Raw genomic sequence first — 27,497 nt, forward strand, 5'->3', positions numbered from 1 at the left:
ACTAAGACTTTTTTGCTTCTAGTATCGTGTACGTAGAGCTGTTTCAATTTACGCTATTAATTATGATACACCCTGTAAGGCCTATGTTGCCACAAGTTTGTTCCATAAACTTCCCGAAAATATTCCTCTAACTCTTTCCTTTCAGTATCATAAAACGTGAAATATGTTTTAACAATGACCATCATGGAAATTGTATACATGATGTCATTGTTTTAAAAGCAGAACTACCTCCAGAAATCTGTAAACTTCTGAGTCCATATTTTATTTTATCTGAGACTGCAGAAGATCTCGAGAAGTTGCTGAATGGTATGGATGAAGTCTTGGGTAAGGAGTACAAGATGAAAATAAATAAGTCCAAAACAAAAGTAATGGAGTGCAGTCGAACGAAGGCAGGTGATGTAGGAAATATTAGATTAGGAAATGAAGTCTTAAAGGAAGTAGATAAATATTGTTATTTGGGTAGTAAAATAACTAACGATGGCAGAAGTAAGGAGGACATAAAATGCAGACTAGCACAAGCAAGGAAGAGCTTTCTTAAGAAAAGAAATTTGCTCACTTCAAACACTGATATCGGAATTAGAAAGATGTTTTTGAAGACTTTCGTGTGGAGCGTGGCATTGTATGGAAGTGAAACATGGACGATAACTAGCTCAGAAAGAAAGAGAATAGAAGCTTTTGAAATGTGGTGTTACAGAAGAATGCTGAAGGTGAGATGGATAGATCGAATCACGAATGAAGAGATACTGAATCGAATTGGTGAGAGGAGATCGATTTGGCTAAATTTGACGAGAAGAAGAGATAGAATGATAGGACACGTCTTAAGACACCCAGGACTTGTTCAGTTGGTTTTTGAAGGAAGTGTAGGTGGTAAGAACGGTAGGGGTAGACCAAGGTATGAATATGACAAGTAGATTAGAGCAGATGTAGGATGCAATAGTTACGTAGAAATGAAAAGGTTAGCACAAGATAGGGTGGCATAGAGAGCTGCATCAAACCAGTCTATGGACTGATGACTCAAACAACAACATTCTCCTTACTATAGCTCAGACTCTTATGGACGTACAAGGAGTGAACACACCCCCTCTGAGACACTCATAATCCTCGTGATTAAGGGGTATTATACTGTACTTTGTAATGTATTATGAAAGATAGAGAGAAAAAGGATGAGGTATTTTTGCTCGTGAGTTATTAAAATAACTACATAACATTTTCTTTTTTCATAAAAACATTCGTAGGGAGGAAGCACAATGGCAGGAACAGCCATCGCTTCGTTGCCTTCCTTCATTTTCCTCCTTCTGTGTTGCTCTGGTACAGACGTGCACATTAATGGTGTCCCGAAATAAACAATCAACACTGCCCCACTCCAGTACTGCAAAGAGGGGGAGAGAGTGAAGGGGTAGTGGTGAAGGCCAATCCAGTACAAAACATGTGGGAAGGGAGTGAGGGGGTAGTGTCGAAGGCACAATGACTCACCTTCTCGCTTAACGCATTGCTGCATGGACTGCATGCAGACAGCCCGCTACAAGACTTCGTTGTGATCGAATGGCGGATGTATTGAAGTACAGCATTAGGTTACCTACTCGTCCGGCCCCGCGGTGTACGGGGCAATGCGTCCGGCCGCCCCGGGTTCGATTCCCGGCCGGGTCAGGGGGTTTTAATTGTAAATGATTATATCCCTGGCCTGGGGACTGGGTGTTTGTGTCGTCCTTAACGTTTCTCACATTCAACACTCAACACTTCCGCAATTCCAATTACATGCAGGTTCATATATTGTGCAAGTAGGGGCAAAAGAACTCTATAGGTCGACACCCCGAACAAATAGCATTTTAACATAAAAAATTAAAAAAGTAACCAACTCTGATAATTACAGTATTAGGAGGTAAAGGAGATTTTTAACCGAAAAGTATTTTATACTAGTTAGGAATATTTTGTAGCTGCGTTATATCGGGTCTACCAATCCTCCTTCACCTCGTTCTTGCCATACAGTATTTCTATCCATCTCTAAACTGTCTTAAGACTGCATGGTATTGCTTGTGCTATTGCTTGGGGGACCATGTGAGCCTCCCACATGCCAATAATACGTCCTCGATTCACCTGTGATAGGATAGGAGCCATCTTATTACAATGTTACAGTATAACGCCGGAATACACACACTGTGTATTCAGCACTACCTATTCACTCCCTTCCCCTCCTTTTCAGTACTGGAGTGGCTTTCAACACTATCCCTTTACTCTCTCCCCTCCTTTTCAGTACTGGAGTGGGGCAGTGTTGATTGTTTATGTCGGGACACCATAAATGTGCTCTGGTACAAGCCTCGTGTAGTCCCTCACTCTGTGAACCGCCGGCAGCTCACTTCTGTAGTGAAATAATCTACAGTATTTAATTGTTGCGTGTGTGTGTGTTGTTAGGCTTAAAATCGGTATTGTGTTGAGTGAGAGTTTTGCGATAAGCGTACGTGTGTGATTTCTTTCTTTAATATTAATACTGTGATATTTTGTAATCATCTACATTATTTACTTTGGCGTCCGTTTTCTAGTCTTTATTGCCTGGAGAAATATATTAAATGCAATGAAATGCATCCCTCACCCCTCGAGCCCATAAAAATTATTTGTCTATTTTCTCCCCAATTTGCATTGCACTTCATTGCTGAGATTTTTTATGGGTCATAGTTTACTTCTGATTCTGTATAAATCAAAAACAGCCGCTGTAAACTTCCCGTCCCCTTTAGTTCATAAAACTAATGTTTAGCTTATTTTCTTCCGCTTTTTATCTTGAACTGGAATACTGAATGTCACAAATTTATACGCCGCCGATTTCCCGTGATGATGTTGAGCAGAGCCGTTCGATATGGCAACCATGTTTTCATAAGAGCAATACTGTTTTCTTAACATGGAATGAACTATAGCAGTCACCTTCCTTGGAGTAGATTTGGGTGTCGATGTATCAAAACGACCGATCTTACTGTTGCTAAGGAGAAGATCCTATGTTCTATGTTTAACCCTTACAGGACTGACTGACGATATATCGCCAATGATAGTACAAGCTAAAGAGGACCACCAAACTATATTTCAATGATCGTTAATATTTCAAATATATTAAAATAGGGGACCCGTGCGAGAAATATCGCATGTTTATAAAGTATGTGGTGGAGTAGCCCCCTGGTAAACTACTGGTGAACTAAGGAATACACAGATCAGTGCAATATTAGACAGTCTTACTTACCAGTTAATGTAATCTTTGATTTTTAAACTTGAACGGAAGCAAATGCATTATTATACTGACGAATGTTCCGGAAGTAATTTTTGGTATAACTGTCATTCTTTTCTTAACTGATAAGTCCAGCATATTATAATGACATACAGCAGGCGTCCCTGCGGCCAAAATGTGAAGTGGACAGGAATGATGGCGTGCACTTTCCTATAGTAACAGTATTTACAAATCGCACACTCCGTGCAATTTTTTTAAAACTCGTTTTTTTTAAGAATTTATCGATATTTATGAAATAAGAACGCAATTCGTCACTGTGAATGTCCATTCTCTTTCTTTTGAATGCTTATTTGTCACGATCGATTACTTGTGAGCGCCGCAAAAGGGATTAATACTACTGAAATGATATATATTATGAGTACAGTGAGTTATTAAACTATAGGCGTAAACTTCGGATTGCGTTTCAGTCAGGACAAAGAACTAAAGGTGCACGTGAGAAAATGTGCTTGAACCAAGGAAATTGTGCTTATAATGTCGTATAACAATGTAATTCAGAATACCACACTGTACGTACCTCTGGCCATTTACAGTAGATGCTTGAAGTGTTCCCTCATCGGTCAATACAAGAACGTAGAGGTCATATCCCGGACCTGTGCACCCTTTCGAATATTCTGGCCTGCATACTAACAGCCTTAGGGGCGCTATTGTCCTGTTACCCTAATACGGAGTGCGAGTATCAGGAACTGGATCAGGATATCAAGCGAGCCCTTAGTCCATCAATTGGGTGGTCCATGCAACAGGAACTTTTGGGCCGATCTATCTGCCGAAGAATGTGTTTATCAGAAACAGGTGGATAGAAACATAACACATTTTCCTACAGTCACACAACACGCAGTGGAGATGCAACTTTATTAATGCATCATGAAATCTTTTTTTTAATTTAATTTCGTGTAGCTATTTCTAGCCGAGTGCAGCCCTTCGATGAGGGTGGGCGGCATCTACAATTTGTAGGGAACTGCGTGTTATTGTGGTGGAGGGTAGTGTTATGTGTGGTGTGTGAGTTGCAGGGAGATTGGGGATAGTACAAACACCCAGCCCCCGGGCCATTAGAATTAACCAAGGAAGGTTAAAATCCCCGACCCGGCCGGGAATCGAAACCGAAAGCCAGTACGCTGACCATTCAGCCAACGACTCGGACCATGAAATCTTAAAACATGAACAGTGTTTTCATCTATCTCAAAACACAGGCATTTCTCGGCATGTTCTTATGAACGTTTTTGTTCCTTTTTCTGGCATGAATGACCACTCAAGAGATGTAATATTATTCAATAAGTATTCGGTAATATACGACTCGATTTTAATAACAATCGGCACCAATAGCCGACGGGGTAGCGGTATAATTTTGTATTGATGGTTGTAGATTCGATCCCAGTCGAGGTCAATGGTATCTGAAGACTGTAATATCCATACCTCACCGGCCGTATAAAAGAGCCGGTGTGTACACGTAAATGGTGCATATAGGAATCTCCTCAATACGGGGATTTAAAATTCTTCTAAAGAAGAGTTCTCAACGTCTGTAGTATGCGTGCTGACTCCAGTAATGTGATTGGGTGGATTATTATTATTATTATTATTATTATTATTATTATTATTATTATTATTAACATGTGAAATAGAAAAGTGAGCAATGGGAATTTTTAAAAAATGTAAAAATACGACAATAACGACGTAAAATATTTCTGTCTCCATATCAAGTGCAGAACAACGTTAATGTTCTACAGTGTGTGCATGTTTTGAGGTTAAAGTGACAGAGGAAATTAACTCTTGTACGATATGGTCGAGAGAAGTGGGAAGGGTCTAATCACGAAGCGATTTTCTGTCTCCAGAACTCGTGAAGGTATTGACATTTCAAGGCACAGACAGGAAAATATATCTAACATCAGTATTGGATTTCGATGAAAGGGGAAAGATTGTACCTCTTCAGTGTTATCAGTAAATCATATATTAATGGTATGTTATAAAGGTTGTATCATTTTGTTTTTAAATTATCCTACAAGGATACCACGGGCGTTATCAGACCATGAGTTGGGAGCGCGCAGCTGTGAGCTTGCTTTCCGAAGATCGTGGGTTCGAATCCCACTGTAGGCAGACCTGAGGATGGTTTTCTGTGGTTTCCCATTTTCATACCTTCATTAAGCCCACGGCCGCTTCCTTTCCACTCCTAGCCCTTTCCTATCCCATCGTCTCCATAACACCTATCTGTATCAGTGCGATGAAAAGCAACTTGTACAAAAAAGACCATGAGTTTCTGTAATTTAGAACCGTTTGAAGAAAAAGATGTTTGAAAATAGAATACGAAAAATCAAATGTTGGAGATTTTTCTTTATTTTTTGAAACGATGTAAAGACGTGTCACAATAATATTTTAACGTAGCTGTTATTACGCTCATGCAGACCCTCCAACGAGGGTGGACGGCGTCTGCTCTGCAGAAAGAGAGAGTTACAGTCCACGAACAAACCAAACACCATGGCGCAACAGCACCGAAGGGCCATGATCAACCAAGCGACCGCTGCTCAGCCCGAGATGCCGTGTGGTCGATATTCTGCAGACGAGCCGTGAACAATAGCTGGTCATCTAATACAGCTGTGGTCCGTGGACCCCTGGGGTGCCGTGACGGAAATCCAAGGGATCCGCAATAATAATGTAAACTTAAAGAGCGAAATGTTACTGTACACACAAAATTCATAGAACATTACTCTAAAGTTAGGAACTCTATCTTCACTGTTGTAAAACATACATACAGTAGGCCTATATGTAATTCTTGGCCGATAAATGGTACAAGTTGGCAGTATCTTGTTCAGATCTTGTATCACAACTCCACATCTCTGATCGACTTTTGGGTCCTTGACATCGCCTATAACCTGCGTTCAATGCCTTTCCTTACACCATACCTGTGTGAGTGTACCTTTTCTGCTGACGACTTGGTCTTAATGACAGATTGTGCCGAAAGCCTGCAGTCTAATATCTTCGAACTTGAAAATTGGTGTAATGAATATGGTATTAAAATTAGCCTTTCGAAGATTAAATTGATGTCAGTAGGTAAGAAATCCAAGAAAACTGATTGTCAAATTGGTGATACAAAGCTGGAACAGGTAGATAATTTCAAGTATTTAGGATGTGTGTTCTCCCAGTATTGTAGTACATTCAGTGATATTGAATCAAGGATGGTAATACAGTAAGTGAGAATGAATAAAGGTGCAGTAAAGCTAATTCAGTGAGCTCGCAGTTGCGATCAACAGTATTCTGTAAGAAAGAAGTCAGCTCCCGGACGAAACTATCTTTACATCGGTCTGCTTTCAGACCATCTTAGCTTTACCGGAGTGATAATTGAGTGGACCCAGGGTACATTATCATAAGTTAGAACTAACAGAAATAAAAGTAGCGAGAATGATTGCTGGTACAAAGAGGTGGGAACGATGGCAGGAGGGTACTAGGAATGAGGAGATAACGACTAAGTTAGGAATGAACTCGATGGATGAAGCTGTACGCATAAACCGGCTTTGGAGGTGGGGTCCTGTGAGGCGAATGGAAGAGGATAGGTTACCTAGGAGAATAATGGACTCTGGTGTGGATGGTAAGAGAAGTAGAGGGAGACCGAGACGACGATGGTTAGACTCAGTTTCTAACGATTTAAAGATAAGAGGTGTAGAATTAAACGAGGCCACAGAACTAGTTACAAATAGACTATTATGGTGGCGGCGTTTAGCAAATTACAAACTGAACGCTGAAAGGCATAACGGTCTGTAATGATGATATATGTATGTATGTAAAATATCCTTGTGTAAATAAAGTTAAAAAAGGAAATTAAATATTTGTCCTAAATTATACAAATACAATCAAACATGGTTTCATTAAAAAATTGTGGTTTTTGTTCACTAAATTCAGTATGACGTTCTGTGGCTAGAGGGTCCTTGGACCTGAATGCGATATCTTGAGAGAGCCTCAGGCACAAAAAGTTTAGGAAACCCTGGTCTAATAGCCTACATGTAATAGTTTTATTACTGGTTTTCCGTCTCTCTAAATATCTTTACGATTTTCGGAGTCACCGAAGTGCTGGAAATGTTATTCCTTAGGAATTGTTTTACGAGCTAGCTAACTTGCAGACACTACGATGGCGTATTTGATGAATACCTTCAATTACCACCGGCCTGAACCAGGATCGAATCCACTACTTAGGGCGTAGAAATCCAGCGCTCTGCCATCATAGACACGCAACCCGACTCGTATGTACTCTAGATCTTTCCCTTCTGAGAGTCATTTATTTCATCTCTCATACCTGTAATGTCTGCCGTTTCACATTATCATAATTTACTTCGCAAACGAAATTATTCAATTAATATATTTCTAAGGAAAGAGTGTTTCATATTATATAAATTGATTACCAATCCGACATTGCTCTCAAAATATATCACATATTTTCAGACTTAAAATCTCTGTATATTATAAACACGTGTTCCAACAGAATTCGGACGCATTAATGAAGTTTAATGCACATTAGGAGCCGAGTGTTATCGTTGTATTCTTGTTAGACAGTAGTGGCGATTGGACGAGGGAAGAGGGGCAAGAGGGGGGGCAGTCGCCCCGCCCCACATTGTGGAGAAAATATTACATTTTTATTCCACCTTATCCGCCTGAAACTTGGAATTATAAAAAAACTGCGCAAACCCTGTTGTTCTTCCAGCTAATTCTTCCTTTAATTTCTTTAATTATCGGTATTAAGAAAAATAGTTCGCGGAAACACGCACAAAATGTGGTTCTTCGTGGCTAACCAAATTGTACAGCGCCACACCACGTAGTGGAGACCCACGGAGCAATGTGAAGGGCAAAGTTTCTTCTAAAATAATGGGTGCTGAGTCGGCATTTCCCCACGATTTTAGTAGTAAAGCTATGGGGTTCCAAGGTCATTGACCTAGTAGTGTACCTATGGGTTTCTTACCCTGGTTCAATGACCTCTCGGTGAGGTTAAGACGTGGAATAACATCATAACCTTGCGTACGAGAGCAAGCCTAACCTTACAGACTCCATTGGAGAGGCCTAATTGGTCAGGGAATGATCTGGGGTGCTTTTGACCCATAGGTGAGTTTATGACGTCACACCCATACGTACGAGGGCAATGCTAACCTTACTGGCCAACCTGGAGTGCCTTTGACCCCCAGGTGAGGTTATGATTCCCTTACGTACGAGGACAATGCTAAGCTCAAGGGCCACTTTGGAGGAGCCGAATCGGACGGGCCCCCCTAGGAAGAGCCGAGTCGGAAAGGTCATGGACCCCTTTCGAGGTGCCGAATGGATCGGGCGCCCTTGAAGGAGCCAAATCGGTTAGGTGACCTGCAGTTGAGATTAAGACGTCTTTATGACGTGTTAACCTAACCTTGCGCACGAACGCTAACGTAACATCACACGGATTCTTTATCAGCTCCCCTTGGAGGAGTCCAATCGGTTACGTGACTGGTAGACGAGGTTATGATGCCAGGATGACGTGTTAATCTAACCTCGCTACGAGGAACGCTAACTTAAACTAAGACAGGCAATTTATGGGTTCCCCACGGAGGAGCCGAACTGGTGAGGTGACTTGAAGGTGTGGTTAACAAGCGTATTAACCTAACCTTGGCCACGAACGGTAACCTAACCTCACACAGGCTCTTTGCCGCCTTCCCTTGGAGGAGTTTTGGAGCTGTGACGTTTAAAGCGCGGGCTATTTAAAATGCATACTTACCTTTACATAACTGAACGCGCTGCCCTTCTCCTGACAGAGCTGTGACGTCACAGCGTGGGTGCTAACCTTGGCCACGAACGGTAACGTAACCTCGCACAGGCTCTTTGCCGTCTCCCCTTGGAGGAGTGACGGATTTGTGACGTAATCAGCGCGGGCGATTTAAAATTGCCCGGAAGCAGGTCCGAAACTCCGCAGAGGTGTGCCTGAGCCGGAGTTTACGTACGGTAGGCTGGCCAGTTCCTTTCCGCTCCTACATTCCCTTACCCCCACCAACAGCGCGTGGCAACCCATCCAAATCTTGACCACGCCCAATGTTGCTTAACTTCGGAGATCTCACGGGATCCGGTGTTTCAACACGGCTACAGCCATTGGCTACCTTATGTGAAGTTCTATAATGATAGCGAAACTGAGCATGCGCCATACTAGTGTTACGTTGTTCTAACATACAGCGATCACGTCGACATGGTTATGCTTGTGTAGACTTGTTCGTTATCAAGGTCACTCTCTTGTAAACTCAAGTAATATGTATGCCATAAGGGAGAATATTTTCTTTAGTATATAAGGTACTGTGATAGAGAGTAGAGCTCTTTATTCCATCATGACAAGAACATTAAGAGTTGATGTACAAAGGCTTTAAAGTGAACGGGAACAAATTTGTGTTCAAAGGGATGGCTGTGTTGGATTGCACTGTGTTGTGGGCGCCAAAACTCGTCAGTTTAGTATTTAGTCCACCTTTCCCTACTGTCTGCAAACAGATGAAGACAAAAAGCAGACATAGTGGTAAGAAAACATTTAGGTCTGCAGTTGGAAGAAAAAAGGAATACCTTATAGCTTTCTCGCTATGATCATAAACGCCCATTTGTCAAGAGCAGATCTTGTTTTTTGAGGGTTGTGAAAAAAGGGAATGCTTGCGTAAGTATATACCATCAACATTTGAAAGTATCGACATGCATGAATTAGGATGTCCATCATTTGAAACTCTTCTCAAGGAGCATAGTGGAGAAACAATAAAACAATAAAACAGTGTTCACGTCATGTGTGCATGCTCTTTGATTGGTTGTGTTACAGTGCACGCCGTGAGGTAACAACATATGTAAATTGCAGTGTCGAAATGATGACACTGCGAAAGAAACATTTGTAGAGTGAAGACATCATGTCATTTCTATCTGATACTAAGTGTAACGCGACCGAGTTTGATAGCTGCAGTCGCTTAAGTGCGGCCAGTATCCAGTATTCGGGAGATAGTAGGTTCGAACTCCACTGTCGGCAGCCCTGAAAATGGTTTTCCGTGGTTTCCCATCTTCACACCAGGAAAATGCTGGGGCTGTACCTTAATTAAGGCCACGGCCGCTTTCTTCCCATTCCTAGCCCTTCCCTGTCCCATCGTCGCCATGTATCACGGACCTAAAACTAACGAGTTGACTTAGCTTATAAACACTTAGCATGGCTGTGAAAAGAGTAAGCAAACTGTCACAGAAAAAGGCGAAGAAACGTGCTAGAAGGAAGGTGAGGAAGCATGCTGGGCATGGACTCATCAATAAGGTGATTATCTTCCTTTTGAACTTCATATTCCTAGTTACCAGTACTGGAACTCGACTTGACGTCCGCTTGGCACGTGGTGATCCTGGTAATAATATGTTAGATGCTGCCTGAAGAGAGCATTACATTGGTAATCGTCAAAACAAACCTGAACTAAGACGTCTAGCTGATGAAAATCTGCTTCGTAAAGTTATGCAGCATGTGACGTCACGTAATTCTGCACTTGCTGAAAAGAATAGCAGCACTTGTTTCCGGTGCAATGATAGGAAAACTGTTAATGGGTGGTGGCATTAAACAGCGAAGACAGCAGAAACATTATATGAAAGTACAGAACAGATTTGCTTGAAGAAAGAAAAATGTATATACTAAACAAATACGATTTGTGAAACATAATGCAGGTGTTGTTTGATTTTTTAATGTTAATCATGTCCTAAATTAACTAGTAGTAATAATGTTGACTTGCAACTTTAAACTCGTCTTATGCACTAGAAGAAAGGCGAGGTAAAGTTTCTCGAATTTAAAAGGTCAAGTTTTAAAGTACATCCTCATCATTAATCCGTGAATCGAAGTTGTTAAAACGAAGCCATTTGACATACAGTTTATTTCCACAACGACGAATACCCCGTTCGATTAAATAGTGATCAGGATATTTTGTTTTCTGCAGTTTTTCGATGTAGAATCTTCCTTCAATAGACTGTCCTGAAAGATCGCGAAGTAAATACGTAACTGTATTAGTAAGCTTAACACTTCTGGTTTGAAAAGGTTCTGATCTCCAGTTAGGTGTGTATCCTTTTGCAAAGATAGACTTGTGTTTGCTGATGCGAACGAAATCACCTTTCAAAGTGATGGTGGCGCTGATCAGCCGTTTTGATTACAGGATTAATAGCACCTAAGCGTGGTGTATTCTTAGTAACAAGACGTGGCATTGTGCCGATAGTTCGATGAGGTGTATCGTCGTAGGTAGACACGAGTCTAGGTAGCAGTTCAGTCCAACGATAAAAACCTTGTGGTGTAAATTCTCGCCACATTATTGTTTTGAGTGTACGATTAAAGCGTTCTACAACACTTGTCTTGAGATTGCTGTACATAGAGTAGTGATGAATGCCAAGTAACTTGAGGTAAGAAGAAAAATCCGTGTTGTAAAACTCTTTACCTTGATCGGTTTGAAGATGCCCTGGGCAGCGTTTTGATTGTTCAACAATATTTGTAAATGAGTCTTTGACTTGATCTGCTGTTTTTGAATGCACAGGTTGTACAAAAGCAAACCTAGAGTACACATCGATGACAGTAAGTAGATACTTATACCCCTTATTGCTAGAGGCATATGGAATCATTTCTACTAAGTCTGCTTGCTAGAGATTTTTTCCGCGTGTAATAACGACAGTAGGTGCGACGAGCTGGTTCATGTAACTCGTGTTCGATGCTTATCTTTACGGGTGAGGTCTTACCTTGACGAGCCATTACTGAATAATACCCGCATGACGTAATTTTCTCTCTATTTCTAGAATTTCTTATTCGTGACCTGTGTGACCAGCATCTTGCGGGGGCCGATGACCTCGATGTTAGGTCCCTTTAAACAACAAGCAAGCAGCATCTTGCGAAGCTCTTAGATGTTGTAATAGTTCTACGAGTAAGTTCTTGTTTATTTTTATCATGAGATGGTCCAGCTCCATGGCTAAATGGTTAACGTGCTGGGCCTTGGTCAAGGGGTCTCGGGTTCGATTCCCGGCAGGGTCTGGAACTTTAACCATCATTGGTTAATTTCGCTGGCACTGGGGCTGGGTGTATGTGTCGTCTTCATCATAATTTCATCCTCATCACGACGCGCAGATTGCCTGCGGGAGTCAAATCAAAAGACCTGCACCTGGTGAACCGAACATGTCCTCGGACACTCCCGGCACTAGAAGCCATACGCCATTTCATTTCATTTCATTTCATTTCATTTCATTTTTCATCATGAGATGTTTGTATGGAAACAGAACTTGTAGTAGACTTGCGAAATTAAGTAGAAATAAAAACTTATTTCCGGGGTGTACATACGTCAACAAAGGCTTGTAGATAACATTAAGAAAACGTGCAGTCAGCTGATGTGAAGGAAAAAGTTTAGAAATAAACTCTCGATACTTGCGACCCTTATTTGCATTTACAGCTTCTATCCTCTTGTAATTACGTCGTGTTGCGTCAGTAGCAAAAACTATTGCTTTATATTTTTTAAGATCTTGTGAATTTATATCCTTCTCAGATATTCGTGAGAAAAGAAGTTCTAAGAGACCTTTAGTAGGTGTATAGGAAACACCTTTTACGATGAGACTGTTGCCATTGATCTTCACATTTTCATTATCTATCCAGAAACAGTCTTCATAGCGAATACCGTATCATACCTGCCAAGTATTCCGGTTTTTCCATGAAGTATGCGGATTTTGAGTGTGTTTTACGGTTGTACGGTTGAACAACGTTATTGTGCGGATTTTGAATATCCGCACTCGTTTTCGCTTTCTGCGTCCAAATCGGATTTGTTTGACTTTCGATAGTAGCTGAAATTCGACCGGTAAATGTACCGACAATCACATTCTCGATTATCACCGTGCTTTTGTCACCTGTTAGACCTCAACTGCTACTTCATTCACTCATCACTGAGATGTTCTCAGCCAAGTAGCAGGTTGTGATTTTGAAGAAAATAAACCAGTGAAAAGTATAACTTTAGTAACTGCTTCGTGCTTCCCAGCAGTTGAAAGGCTTTGTTTGTGTGTGGGTATGAGGTTATGAGTAACATTGGCGATTATTCTGAAACTCGTGGAGTTGTGTGACGAATTTGTAAGCGATTTAGTATTTTTAGTGGTGTTCGTAATGAGTTCAAGTAAGAAACGATATTATCAATCTTTTAAGGAGGCATATTCTGCTGAATTTCCTTGTTTTGTACGATCACGGGAAGGCGAAACATTCGCATTCTGTTCCATGCGCCCGTGTGATATAAACGTTTCTCACGGAGGTAGAACAGAATTAGTAAATCACATTAAATCTGTTAAACACGTCTCCAATACGAAATTTAAGGATGGCAGTCAAAAAATTAATTCGTTTTTACCTCTTCTGGAGCTGACTTTGATATAGAAGAGCGGAATGCTGGTATGCTTCAGTTTTAATTGAACATAACATCTCGTTAGCTGCTGCCGATCATGCTAGCGCTGTGTTTAGAAAAATGCTTCCAGGTTCAGAAATTGCAAAAGAAATGTAGCTATGGTCGTACGAAAACCACACATATTTTTAAATAAATGGCTTCGGATTCAAGAAGTGAACTCGTTGGTTACACGCAACATGAACTATTTTCTTTAGCTACAGATGGGGGCAATGATAGTAATGCCGAGATTTACCCTATTGTCGTGGGTGATTCAACGGGACGTAATATTGGTAATTTGGTAAATTCACAGTTAGAGTGTTACAAAATACCAATTCAAAATTGTGTAGCGTTCTGTTCCGACGATGTTCCAGTCATGATTCGAAAGAATAATGGAGTTGCTGCTGTTTTAAGGGCAGCAGAGTCATCTGGGTTTGTAGTGGGTTGCTCATGCCATGCCATTTGATTAACTTGGCTGCTGAGAAAGGTGCATGCAATTTGCCTGTTAAAGTTGATGAACTAGCTATTAGTCGACATCTTCTGTTATTTAGAAAAGAGTTGTAAGAGGAAGGAACGCCTTAAGAAATTCCAAGAGCGTCACAACAAAGAAACAAAGAAGATACTGAAACATGTTAGTAGAAGATAGCTATCGTAAGGAAGGTGTCTGCAGAGGCTGTTAGAGCAATGGGATCCACTACTGGGTTTCATTTTTAAGATGAGGTTATTGTTAGTGCTCAATGTGCATCAACTACTAGCTTAACATAATTTACGATTCAAAAAAGCCGAGCCTGGTAGTTCCAAAGACCATGAAAAGAGGAAGGCGACTATATCGTCTGAATTGGTCGCTCCCAAAAGATTTACATGTGTCTCAAAATCTGACACTCCTGAGCTAAAAAGTAAGAACATTATTCAAAATCGTGAAGAAAAAATGTTTATTGTTCTGTCACTAGGCTTAAATAAGGCATACTGTGCCTTCCTGTATGCTGTCATCCTTTTATTTTAGAATCTCAATTCTACATTTCAGAATGCTTCCCCTCGCATTCATGAACTACTAGAACTAATTACGAATCTGTTAAAGCAGCTGCTTTCCAGATTTTTTAAACCAAAACTGGTCAAAAGTTCCCTTTTATTAAAAGTTGCATACCATGAGCTAGTCATTGGCGTTGAGACATTGAACTTGGTGAAGAAACTTAATGATAGAGTAAATCAGCATTCTTTTCACCTGCCAGGGGGTACTTCTGCATAGCACATGATTATATTATTAACAAGTTCCCTCTCAATGACGAAGTACTGAAACATGCCAAGGTTGCAGATGTTTCGAAAATTGAAGATGCCCAGTTTTCTTCTGTACAATCCTTTATAGAAATATTTTCATTGTTGCTGTCGACTTAAGCGACTGCAGCTATCGAGCTCGGTGAGAATGAAATTATCCTGATGTGAAGTTACTGACATTTGTCAAGTTTACGAGTGTATTTGTTGGTTATTTACCGATAATTATTTGGATTATGGCATCGATCCTTCCATAATAATAATAAATCAAAATCAAAATATGTGTTAGTTCAATTTAAAGCGAACTCAATTCATAATCGCTCGGCCCAAGACCACGTGCTAAATTTCATGTTCAGCATGTGTGCTGCCACTTCGGAGTAAAATTGATTGGAGAGTGTGAGTAGTGATTTTATGACTTGTAGATACTGTAGTATATTTCTTCTGTACATTCTTCTTAGTAGATGAATTGTAGAATTGTGGTACATTTGTAGTTGTTTGAAATGTAATTAGGAAAGTGATTTATTTCAGCCACATGTGTGTGCCATATGGACAGGTTTATTTGTGTTCCAATGTGTAGGGATTATGATCTACGCTGTTGTCCATGTTGCAGCGCTGATGATTAATTTAGGTCATTAGAAGAATTGTTTATTTTATTTCAGTTTACTTGAAGTGACCACTTAACGTTAAATGATTAATTAATTGGTAATATATTCTGAACAGATATATAGTTAACGTCTCGCTTTATTTTTACTACTGCCGACGAAGGACAGTGAGTCGGTTGAGGATGCAATGAATGTGCTTCAGAAACAATTTGTAGCTCTTCAGATTGATGACTGTGCCACTGTTGAGAGTGAGAATCTGCTAGATGACACCAAATGGGCTCGCTTGATGAACATTCGTGGAGCTGATGGTGTTCCTAAGTATGATAGGATATCCAGGCTAATGCTTTCTGTTCTGACTACCGCACAGATATGCTTATTGTGAACGTGTGTTCAGCTTAGTGAAAAAGAACCAGAATCAGTTTACGTCCTCAATGTCAAATAAAACTTCTGGATTATATTTCTGTTTTAAAAACCGGAAGTTCTGGTCCATGTTACTCGAGTAGTTTTTCTCCAGAATTTCTGAAGAAAGCAAACAAAGCAACTCATCTCCATCTATCCTCTCCAACCTGTGATGGATAATAGCCTGCGCACAGTGAACTTGTCAGAATTTTGTAAATAAGTGTACATGTTTAGTTTAAATTTGACGGTGACATTCATGTTGTGACCCGCAAGTTTTAAGTGCAGAAAAACACTGCTTTGTGTACTGTGTGAACTGTTCCCAGTGTTAAGTGAAAACAGATGAGCACTCGTCAAGATTACTACATTGTGTGCCAAAAAAAGCCTCGATTAAATTCCAATCCTCTCCGCAGAGTTCATATGGAGTGAGAGCATATAACACTGTTGATGGTGATTTGTCCGTCGGATGGACACGCAAAGCCTTGAGCAGACCTCTCGGTTCTTTTCGACAGAAGGCTATGTGCCACTACCGGGTTTTACTCTCTCCCTTCCTACTATCATATATCACGTCGTTCATTTCATGTTATTACCTTTCCTGATGAGGTTGACGTCAAGAAGGGCATTCGGTTATAAAAATCCATCTCTACAGATTCATCTCACCACAAACCAGACACCGTAGAGAAACGGGACAAGGAATGGACACTCGTTCGGTTATAACGTCATACGCCCTTAGCCAGCAGTCCACATTTCAAATCACCCACGTTGTGACGTCACAGCTCTGTCAAGAGAAGACCTGCACGTTCGGTTATGCGAGGATAAGCATGCATTTTAAATCGCCCGCGCTGATTACGTCACAGCTCCGTCACTCCTCCAATGGAAGGCGGCAAAGTGCCTGTGTGAGGTTAGGTTACCGTTCGTGGCCAAGGTTAGGGTAATACACGTGTTAACCACACCTACAAGTCACCTCACTAGTTCGGCTCGTCCAAGGGGAACCCGTAAATACCATGGCTGAGGTTAGGTTAGCGCTCCTTGTAGCGAGGTTAGGTTAACACGTCATCATGGCGTCGTAACCTCAGCTACCAGTCACCTAACTGATTGGACTCCTCCAAGAGGAGCCGATAAAGAGCCTGTGTGAGGTTAAGGGTAGCGTTCGTGCGGAAGGTTATGTCAGTACGTCATAATGACGTCTTAATCTCATCTGCAGGTTACCTAACCGATTTGGCTCCTCCCAGGGTGCAGGCTCGATTCGACTCCTCCAAAGGGGTCCGTGACCTTTCCGACTCGGCTCCTCCTAAGGGGGCCCGTCCGAGTCGGCTCCTCTAAAGTGGCCCGCGAGGTTAGCATTGTCCTCGTACGTAAGGATATGATGTCATAACCTCACCTGGGGGTCAAAAACTCTCCAGGTTGGCCAGTGAGGTGGTGGTGATTTTTGTTTTAAGTGAAACTACAACTGGGCAGCCATCCTCTATGTTGACCAGTGAGGTTAGTATTGCTCTCGTACGTATGAGTATGACGTCATAAGCTCGCATAGGGATCAAAAGCACCCCACATCATTCCCTGACCAATTAGGCCCCTTCCAATGAAGTCTGTGAGGTTAGGCTTCCCCTCGTACGCAAGGTTATGACGTCATTCCGCGTCTTAACTTCACCGAGAGGTCATTGAACCCGGGTAAAAAACCCATAGATACACCACCATGTCACTGACCTTCGATCCCCATAACTTTACTACTCAATAATGTGTGGGAAAATACTGACTCAGCACCCATTGTTTTAGAACATACTTTGCCCTTCTACTAGGGGTATAGGCTATTTTTTCCAAGGTCATCCGCTTTCTGCGCGCATTCGTCAGTCTGGCAGGTCACTCAGTCGATATCCGGCTCCATGGCTAAATAGTCAGCGTGCTGGCCGGGTTCGATTCCCGGCAGGGTCAGGATTTTTAATCATAATTGTTTAATTTCGCTGGCACGGGGGCTGGGTGTATGTGTCGTCTTCATCATCATTTCATTCTCATCACGACGGGCAGGTCGCCTACGGGCGTCAAATCAAAAGACTTGCATCTGACGAGCCGAACTTGTTCTCGGACACTCCCGGCACTAAAAGCCATAGGCCATTTCACTCAGTCATTGTGTCTGTTGAGTTCTATCTAGTGTCTGTTACTGTGTAGTCAAACACTAAATGACCTTTCAGTTGTATAATCACGCCGTACTTCTATTTAATTTTAATACATGTGTAATTATTGTTCCTTTGGTGGAAGTTTCATTGTATAATACTATTATCACCGCACATAAGTTGGTAGACTCAACCTTTACGTCTGTATTGAAATTCACTCAGAGAGAATGAAAAACCTACTATTTTATGGCTACTTTTTTTCAGTTTTGATTACTTAATTCCCCTCCCCTCTTCCGCTACATCTCCCGACCTTGGTACTTTTTTGTCTATACATTTTGCCCCCTCCCCACATATTTCCAATCGCCGCTACTGTTGTGAGATGTAGGCCTATGTATGTTTTCTGTTCCAGTTTTTCCGTCACTTGCACCTGATGACGAGCGCATGCCGAGTGCCCTAGTGCGAGGTCTCCAGGCCACTCTGCTGTTGCTGTTGGCTGTGTTAGGTGCTTGGGCGAACTGTCTCGTCCTACTGGTGTTCTATCGTAGACCAGCACTCAGATCTCCGTCAAACAGGTACAGAGTCTAATCATTTCTTTGTGACGCCACACACCCCTTGCTGGTTTCCAAAGCTGAAAGGACTTATGAAAAGGGAAATTTTCACTTGAGGAGAAAGGCTTATGGATATAGCCTCAGTTTCAAAGAAGCCTTCATTTTAGCAGTATTAACTTCAAAAGTAAAACAAGTCAAAAATATTGAAACTCTTTAGCCTGAAAAGCTTCAGTGTTTTTAACATTTGCAATCTATGAAATTAAAATATGGTTTCCTTCTATGAACCTTATTTTTACAAAACAAGTTTTTCAAATGTGTACTCATGTGTAATGAAATAAATTTTACATAATTTATTATTTTCATAATTCCCGTGTTGATCTCCCAGTTTCAGTAGCTTTAATTTTTAATTTGGACACTTCCACCTAATCAAAACTTTTAAAATATAGGTAGAATTTGATTCTACCTCGTTTTTTACAATAGTACCAGCTTCGGTCTTTTACTTTTCTTAGAATATCTTTTACGTCGCACCGACACGGAAGGGTCGGAGTAGTAAGGAAGCGGCCGTGACGTTAATTAAAGTACAGCCCCAGCATTTGCCTGGTGTGAAAATGGGAAACCACGGAAAACCATCTTCAGGGCTGTCGACAGTGGGGTTCAAACCCACTATCTCCCGGATGCAAGCTCACAGCATAGCGCCCCTAGCCGCACGGCCAACTCACCCGGTCGATCTCCTACTAAGACCATCTTCAGCTACATTGAATAATCTTTAAAACTATGCATCACTGCAAATTATATAAATGATAAAATCTCTGTATTCTAGATGTACAATCCTAACTTTCTAGGTTTCGTCGTCCTGAATTTTTTTTTTTTATTTTTTTTTTTTGCTAGTTGCTTTACGTCGCACCGACACAGATAGGTCTTATGGCGACGATGGGACAGGAAAGGGCTAGGAGTGGGAAGGAAGCGGCCGTGCCCTAAATTAAGGTAGGCTACAGCCCCAGCATTTGCCTGGTGTGAAAATGGGAAACCACGGAAAACCATTTTCAGGGCTGCCGACAGTGGGGTTCGAACCTACTATCTCCCGAATACTGGATACCGGCCGCACTTAAGCGACTGCAGCTATCGAGCTCGGTCGTCCTGAATTAAGAATGGCATTTATGTGTTCATTTTCTACACTGTAAAAACTTTTGTTCCATATGTCTTGCTATAGATTTACACTTTATTCACTGATAGCTTTGTAATGATAACAAGAGGCTTTATTCACAAGAAGACTAAATTAGGTAGCGGATAAGTTTTTAATAGTTACCATTAAAGTTGATGAAAGTTTGAGTTAACACACACATCCTGGATATACCGAAGAACGTACAATGACGCCATAGCATTTCCAGTTGTACGGGCGAAGTGCTTAATGTCGTTAAAATGTAGATATTTTACAGATATCTCTACCCCCAAGATTCCTTGCATACTGGCGTACATAAGACTGTATTTTAGTATGTTTTAATGTGTTTAGTATGTTCTTCATAAAAGTTGTAGGAAAAATATTTTACAGGGTAAAAAAATGAACATTTAAGTGGTATTCCTAATTCAGGAGGACGAAACCTAAAAAGTTAGCTATGTATTATAAATAGCTGTTGTCATTTATATCATTTGTAGTGATGCATAGTTTTTAAGGTTATTCATTGTAGCTGAGGATGGTCTTATTAAGAGACTGAAACAGGTGCTACTGTAAAAACGAGATAGAATAAAGTTCTACATACATTTTTAAAGTGTTGATTAGGTAGAACTGTCCTAATTTAAAATTAAAACTACTGAAACTAAGTTTGTGTACAACATGTAATAAAGTAAATTATGGGTGGTAATGAAACTGATAAATGTTCATTACCAAGATTTGATAACAGAAGAGATCCCACCACTTTCATATTTTCACAAAAATCCTTATTTTCTAAGACAAAGAACTCCATTTTAATACCTTACGACATTACCACTGCTGTCTGTTACTTCGACGCTTGGTCATGCTACTGATGATTTTGTTGATGAAATCCAAATAAGAATTATCTCTTCTTGCAGGAGTCTCCTCATCATTTTTTGTTTACGTTGATATTTTACTAAGTGGAAAGTAAGCTTCACCTTATAATTTCTCTTTTTGATTAGGATATGGGGTCTGGGGTGGAGTGTCTATAATTTTCGGACAGTTGTACAAACGCCATTCAATCATTGTACGGGCGAAGTGTTTAACGTCATTAAATAAGTTATCTACATCGCTCCTATATGGGGATATTTTTGGAATACTCCTTTCTAAAATGGTTTACTTCCTCCACAAAACCAGTTACTTATTCCAGTAACGGTCGAAAGATATAATACTGCTTTTTTCATTTTTAAACCTCAAAGATAAATAATCCAGGTGACCTTCAAACTATGAAGAGTGTGTTTAGTTTGTGATCACCCCCGGATTTGATTACCGGCCTAGTTGGGTATTTTAACATTAATTGGTTATTTCCACTGGCTCTAGAACCGTGTGTGTGTGTGTGTGTGTGTGTGTGTGTGTCTCGTCCTTAAATAGAAAATAAAAATAAAAAGAAATAAAAGAATGAGAAAAATAAGAAAACCTGAAAAAAAAATTTGAAAAATCAGAAAACCTTGTAATGTTTCACTTACATAACTTGGAAACGTTTTAGAATTGTAAGATAAGGTATGCACATTTTATCAATACATAAGTACTAATAGCGTTTATTGCAAACGTAATAGTTTGTACACTCTGTCTCTAAGGAGTATCCCTGGATACCTTCTCAGTAAGTAAAATTAGAGCGACAATTAGTACTGTTAGTTTCATGTCCTCTAAATTTCTTCCGTAAGATTGATTTAAATATAGACACCCCTTGTGTGAGGTGTACCAAAGGAGCAGAAGTAGAGTTAGCTTAAGTTTCATTCCTTTACATAACTTGCTCTTATGTCATGTCGAATTGTTTCCTATAATAACTGAGGAAATAACATTATGTCTAAAAAGTATTAAAATGAAGTACTTCGCTTCAAGAATCAGGGTTAAATGATCAATTTGCATTCGATTCCACGGTGCTATCTTTCCATTCCGCAAAATTGCATCTATTGTTTCAAAATTGCCTTCATCTTTATCATAATTTTACCAAATCTCGACACGAAGCTACTCCACACATTGTTCAAAGTTCTTAATTTGCAGTGTATTGAAGTTCCATACAGTTCTCACGTTGGTAAAATTTCAGTGCTTTGCTTTGTTCAGAAAATATTTAAACGTTCGTAACTATTCGAAGTTGGCTTTCTTCGCCTTACCAGGTTATGTTTCTTTACTATTACTGTGTGTTTGATCCTTCTGTGTCCATAGAAAAAAATTACATACATTGTTATTTCATATCATGGAGCTTACCCACTAATGACTTGTTGTAATGTTTACAGGTTCGTGCTCAGCCTAGTCCTCTCCAATCTGCTGTCCTCCATAGTTGTGGCACCGGTACTAATGGTCCATGTCCTCAACCGCGATGTCTGGTGGCTAAGTCCATTAGCGTCAGGCCTCACCACGCTAGCTGTTACAGCCTCCATCTTCTCCATCCTCGCCATTGCCGTAGACCGATACAATGCTGTGCTCAGCCCGTTACACTACGCAATGACCATCACACGACAACGTAGCCGAGGAATGATATCAGCAGCCTGGGGAGTGGCAGCATTCTTGGCGACCCCACCTCTTCTGGGAATATTAGTACGACCGCCCGCGGCTCCTCCCCACTCATATTACGACATCAATTGCAGCAAGGTTCCCGGTGGAGATGAATTCCGTCTAATATACGCAGTAACCTTAGTTGGCATCGGGTTTTCTCTTCCACTTTTTGTCCTATCCTGGATATACGCAAGAATGTACAATGCAGCACATCTGAATAGCAAACGAACGAGACGCCACAGCATTTCAACTAACCCCGGTGAACTGGTGTCCAGTCAACCTGCTAGTCGAGGGGGTTCTTTAGATCTACCCATGCCTCCTACAGGAAATGGAACTCCTGAGAACTTTCGTCGAATAGTAAAGAATCCACCCATTTCCGGTATGCCTAAGAGGCGTTATTCCAACGCTAGTTTCTCAACGCTCTTGTTTCGGGAAGAAGGTCGCGCAGTTAAAACGGCTGCCATGGTTATTGCATCTTATTTATTTTGTTGGACAATATACTTTGCTACAATCATGGCTGACACGTGGGGTAGTGCTAAACACCTCAACGGCACGGAACATGCTAACATGAACGTGAGTTCAAGTGCCATCGTAAACCATACAAGTGTCCATGTCAGTACCATCCCAGAACTCTGCAGATTTTTCGCACTATTCTTCGCACTTTCCAGTGGCTGCATTACTCCTTTCATATACGTATTCCGTAATGAAGCTGCAAGGAATGAGGCTGTTAAAATCGTCACGTGGTGGAAAAACAAGGAAAGGAAGTACGAAAATAAGATGTCTCGTTGTGGGCGTGACTTTGAGACGTATAACAGCAACGGGAAACCTCCGATTGTTGGCATTGGGAGTGCACCAGCTGGTTTTGGACTTCCCACTCAGGATAACTTCTCCCTTAGAAGACAGTCTTTATCACTATGTGACAGTATTTCCGTACAGAGCTTCCAGATCCCAACAGCTACCACTGAATGTCGCCATTGTACTGACCCTTTGCCAGGTGTCCCTACGGCTGATTTTGTGGCAACATACGAGGTTATTGAAAGCCCGAACGATGACGAGGAAGAATTGACCAAGCGGACAACTGGCAATGATGATGATTCAACAGTTCAGAAGCCTGCGACTCGGATACGCCGTGAAAGTGTTACCTTTCGTCTAGCATTCTTGCCTCAACGACGTTGTCAGACATGTATTCGTCAGAATTCGGACTCATCTTCGGGAAGTGGGCACCCTCTTTTAAGGGATGGTGATAGTTTTGATTCGCGAACTCCCCCAGTTCCAGCCAACTGCAATTCTACGTCTTCAATGATGAAAATGACCGTCTCTCAAAGAAGACACCAGTTCCTAGTCGGACGTCAGGGTAGCTCTGGAGAAGAACTTACTGGTGGGAGTGGAAGTGAGTCGGGAACACCACGACATCTCCCATTCCGTAGGCCTTTAGCTATTGCTCCAAGTGAAGAGATGGAAAATTCCAGGCAGGTTTTCGTAAACCACAACAACAATGAGTCAGTGAGGAAATCTGGTGCCGTCATCCTTGAACTGGAGGAACAGTCATCGACTGGGACACGGACGATGCCACGCTCAGCAGCACTCCTCCAGGTAAAACGCATATCACAATCTAAAAATTTCATAACTCCTTCAACATAATATAATGTATGTGTGCATGTTAAAACAATTTAATTAATATTTTACGAAGTCTTGTCACTTTTCCTGAATTGTAGTAAGTTGTTTTCTTCCAGTTTGATGCACGTCTGGTCTGTAATTTATTACTAAGTAACTTTCACCATTTCAGAAACGATGCGTGTTTACTGCTAATATAATGTATAATACATAAGCTCACCGGACAAAAAATAGTCACCTCTGGAGCAATCATTACAAGCATCATTTAATATCGTCTAACCTCACCTCTGGACATGATAACCGCCCGGATTCGGTTACGAAGTGCGTCCACAAGGTTTTTCAGGTACGACGCATCCAGATTAAGCCATTCGCTAAGGATTTGATTTCGCAGTTTCACCAAATTGCGTGGATTCTGATGTCGGCGTTTTATACGCTGTTCCAACATGTCCCACAGATTTTCAATGTTGTTCATGCCATGTGATTATGCATCCCAATCTAGATGTGATAGAATGGAGGAGTGTTCATAAAACCAGTCATATAAGCGTCCAGCCCCATGAACTTCGCTGTCGTCATCTTGAAAATTCGGGGTATCAGTAGCATACTCATCATTCAGACGTTGACCGAAAGATAACACCTGATCATCCAGAATGGTTAAATAAATATGCTGGTTCACGTTAGTGGTCGCCTCAGTGAGCGGGCTCAATCGATGATACGGAAAAGAGCCCGGAAACATCACAGACCCACCTCCGGCTTGAACCTGACCTTTCAAACATCCGGGATGAAATGCTTCATTTGGCCTTCGGTGCACTCGACGACGTGCGTCATTGGAATACAGGCAAAATCGTGATTCGTCTGACCACATTACGTTCCACCAGTCAGCTTATGTCCACGTTCGATGATTTCTAGCCCATTGAACACGCGCAGCTTTATACGCCTGTGTGAGCAATGGCCTCTTGCGAGGTGATCTACTCCAAATATTCAATGCTTGCAATGCTCTCTCGCTAACGGGTTGGGATTGACCTTCATTCACTGACTGCAGCAATATTCCTGTCGGGTTTGGAAGCGATTTTGATTCACAAGCCGTAAAACGCGTCTCCATTCCATCTCGGTCAGGATCTTTATCCGACCACAATTGTGACGCCGTGTTTCGTGGCCACATGTAGTACACCACTGCTTTGAACAGTCCGCTGCGAAACACCAACAAATCCAGCAACTTCACGCATCGTATTGCAATGGGCACGGTCAAACACTATTGCCACTTTTTGCCACTCTGCCACATCCTTACATCTATCAATTATGACGTGCACTGTCCGCTTGAAACATCAATGTCTCATTGATCTCTGCTGTCTTTTGCTCACATAGAGGCAGTGAGGGTGCGGTTGAGCACCGGACTCCTTCTCTGCGCCATCTGTACAGGCTTAACGATCCATCTGTGCGTGCGAACTAGAGTGACTAACTTTTTGTGCAGTGAGCTTGTCTTACTGAGGAGCTGATTTGTTATAAGATTTTTCTCTGCTTTGCTACTGCGTGTTTAACTGTGTAGTAAATTGAAATCCGCCATAATAAACACATGGTGAAAAAATAGAAATATTTCAAGAGAGGTTCCATGAGCTCCTTCAAAGTTTCATCGTTTTGATCATAAGGTAGATCATCATCATCGAGTTCAAATAAAAACTCCCCACGCTCTGGTTAACTTTCTTGTATGAACCTACTTCTGAAAAACTCTGTAAGATTAGTATTTTATGAATGAACCTTATTGTGGAGAGTAGTTCTGTCAGCAGATAGCGACCTTTTGGTATTCTTGTGACGGAATAATCCTACTAGAATTACTGCTTCACATCACTACGATGTCTGTTTGAACTTTATGTTGTGCATAAAAGAAGTACTCTTCTGAAGCGTTATATGATTTAGGGTTACCTAGAATAATATTTTGTACGCGTAATACAATAAAATTTCGTCTATACTGAATCCCAACTGTCTTTAAATCTTATTGTAATATAAATGTAGCTACGACGTAATTTACAGTAATGTATCTGCTTAAAAGAACTGTAAACATTCCGATATAGCTTAATAAGTCATTTTACCACAACGCATATAATACACTTACATAAAGAAATGAAAATTTCCTTCATCTCAAAAGTAAATACTCGAATACATTTTAAAACCTTCTGCACACTTTTGAATTCGCGATTATCTCAGTCAAGAAATCAGCCAGTCCACAACAAATATATTCAATCACTATTTTCGAAAAGAAAAGAAAATATCTGCAATAAAATTTAGATATTCATCCAGAATTCTAATTGTTCGTGCGCGCTATGTTTATTGTATCCCCGCAACATAAAGTATCATATTCTTAATCCATTAATTATTAATTTATTAATTAAAAAAATATATACTTGACTATACTGTATGTAGCTTTCATTCAAAGTAAATATAGTACTGAATTCAATATGCTAAATATATCTTTCTTATACATTATCTTATAGTGAACTTGAGCATAGTGCGTTTGAAGTAAAATGCATGAAGTACAAGTCTACGAAATATTGTATAACATTGTATAACATATAATATTAAAGACAAAAAATAAATTATACTTCCTAATAATGTGTAGCTAGTGGCAAATCAGAAAATAAGTTAACCAATTTTATAACATACAAACAAAGGTATGTGGCACCTAACAAATTTTGAATCTGCTAGTGCGTCGTCCCAGTTTCAGGTAACCTAGTTTCAGTGACGATGTGAAAGCGTTTAAGGCAGGTACGAGATTAATAGTCAAGGATGGAGGTGATCACGGCTAGGCGATTTCTGTGAATAGAAAACACGGAGTGTGTAAACATCTGCCGACGGAATATCTCTGTATGAAGGGAATGTGCCGTGGATCTGCAGATAGTCAAATGACAGTTCTCTTGTTGTCGCTCCAGCTATGTAGGGATGCACTTGTCTTTTTACGCAAGTATACACTTGGGTCACTGGGACTACTTACCAACGGACACATAAGACACAGCAAGCTGCATACTATTAGCCTGAAATGTACGAACTTATTTTCTGATTTACCAACGTATTGGATAATAGCAAGAGGATGAAATGTAGAAGAATTTTGTATTATCTCCCTTGGTCTAGAGCACGAGTTTGGCTGTGTAGCGAGACGACGCATTTCCTTGTCAACACTGCCTGGTCGTCATCTGGTGGCCCGACACCAACGCACTTAATACAGGTTGGGCTGGCTTCGGTCTGGTTCATAATTGCCCTGGAACAGGAACAGGAACTGAAAGGAAACTGAAATACAGGGTACTCTATGTATGTAAGCACATTCGTCTCCAGCTGGGAAGGGACAGAAGCTGTTATTTCCCGAAATCACACAAATGTTACATGTTCGTTTTCTGAGGAGACAAACTCCATGGACAATGTGTAAGCCCATCGTTATTTCACTGAAATTTTGTTAATGATATTTTCTACCAAGAAATAAATACAACAATACAAACCGCTCACTTCAATTACATGGTAATAGTAAACGAAATACTATAGGTAGGCTCCAGACGACAACAAACTAATATATGGTTAGAGGATAGACCTTAGAATACAGAATATTTCCTTTTTATATATCACTCATACCAGGGAATTACAAGATAAGTCAAAAAAT

General features: G+C 40.8%; 1 protein-coding gene across 1 annotated transcript in view; it reads left to right on the top strand.

The window, feature by feature from the left end:
• Nucleotides 1-27,497, top strand: part of LOC136863274 (uncharacterized) — a 250,174-nt gene that overhangs the window by 207,328 nt on the left and 15,349 nt on the right. Inside the window, exons 2-3 of the mRNA XM_067139661.1 lie at nucleotides 18,420-18,582; nucleotides 21,985-23,836. Of these exons, the coding sequence (XP_066995762.1) occupies nucleotides 18,420-18,582; nucleotides 21,985-23,836 (2,015 nt within the window). The remainder of the gene's footprint in view (nucleotides 1-18,419; nucleotides 18,583-21,984; nucleotides 23,837-27,497) is intronic.

This window comes from Anabrus simplex, chromosome 2 (genome assembly GCF_040414725.1).
Source record: "Anabrus simplex isolate iqAnaSimp1 chromosome 2, ASM4041472v1, whole genome shotgun sequence".
Classification (NCBI taxonomy): Eukaryota; Metazoa; Arthropoda; class Insecta; order Orthoptera; family Tettigoniidae; genus Anabrus; species Anabrus simplex.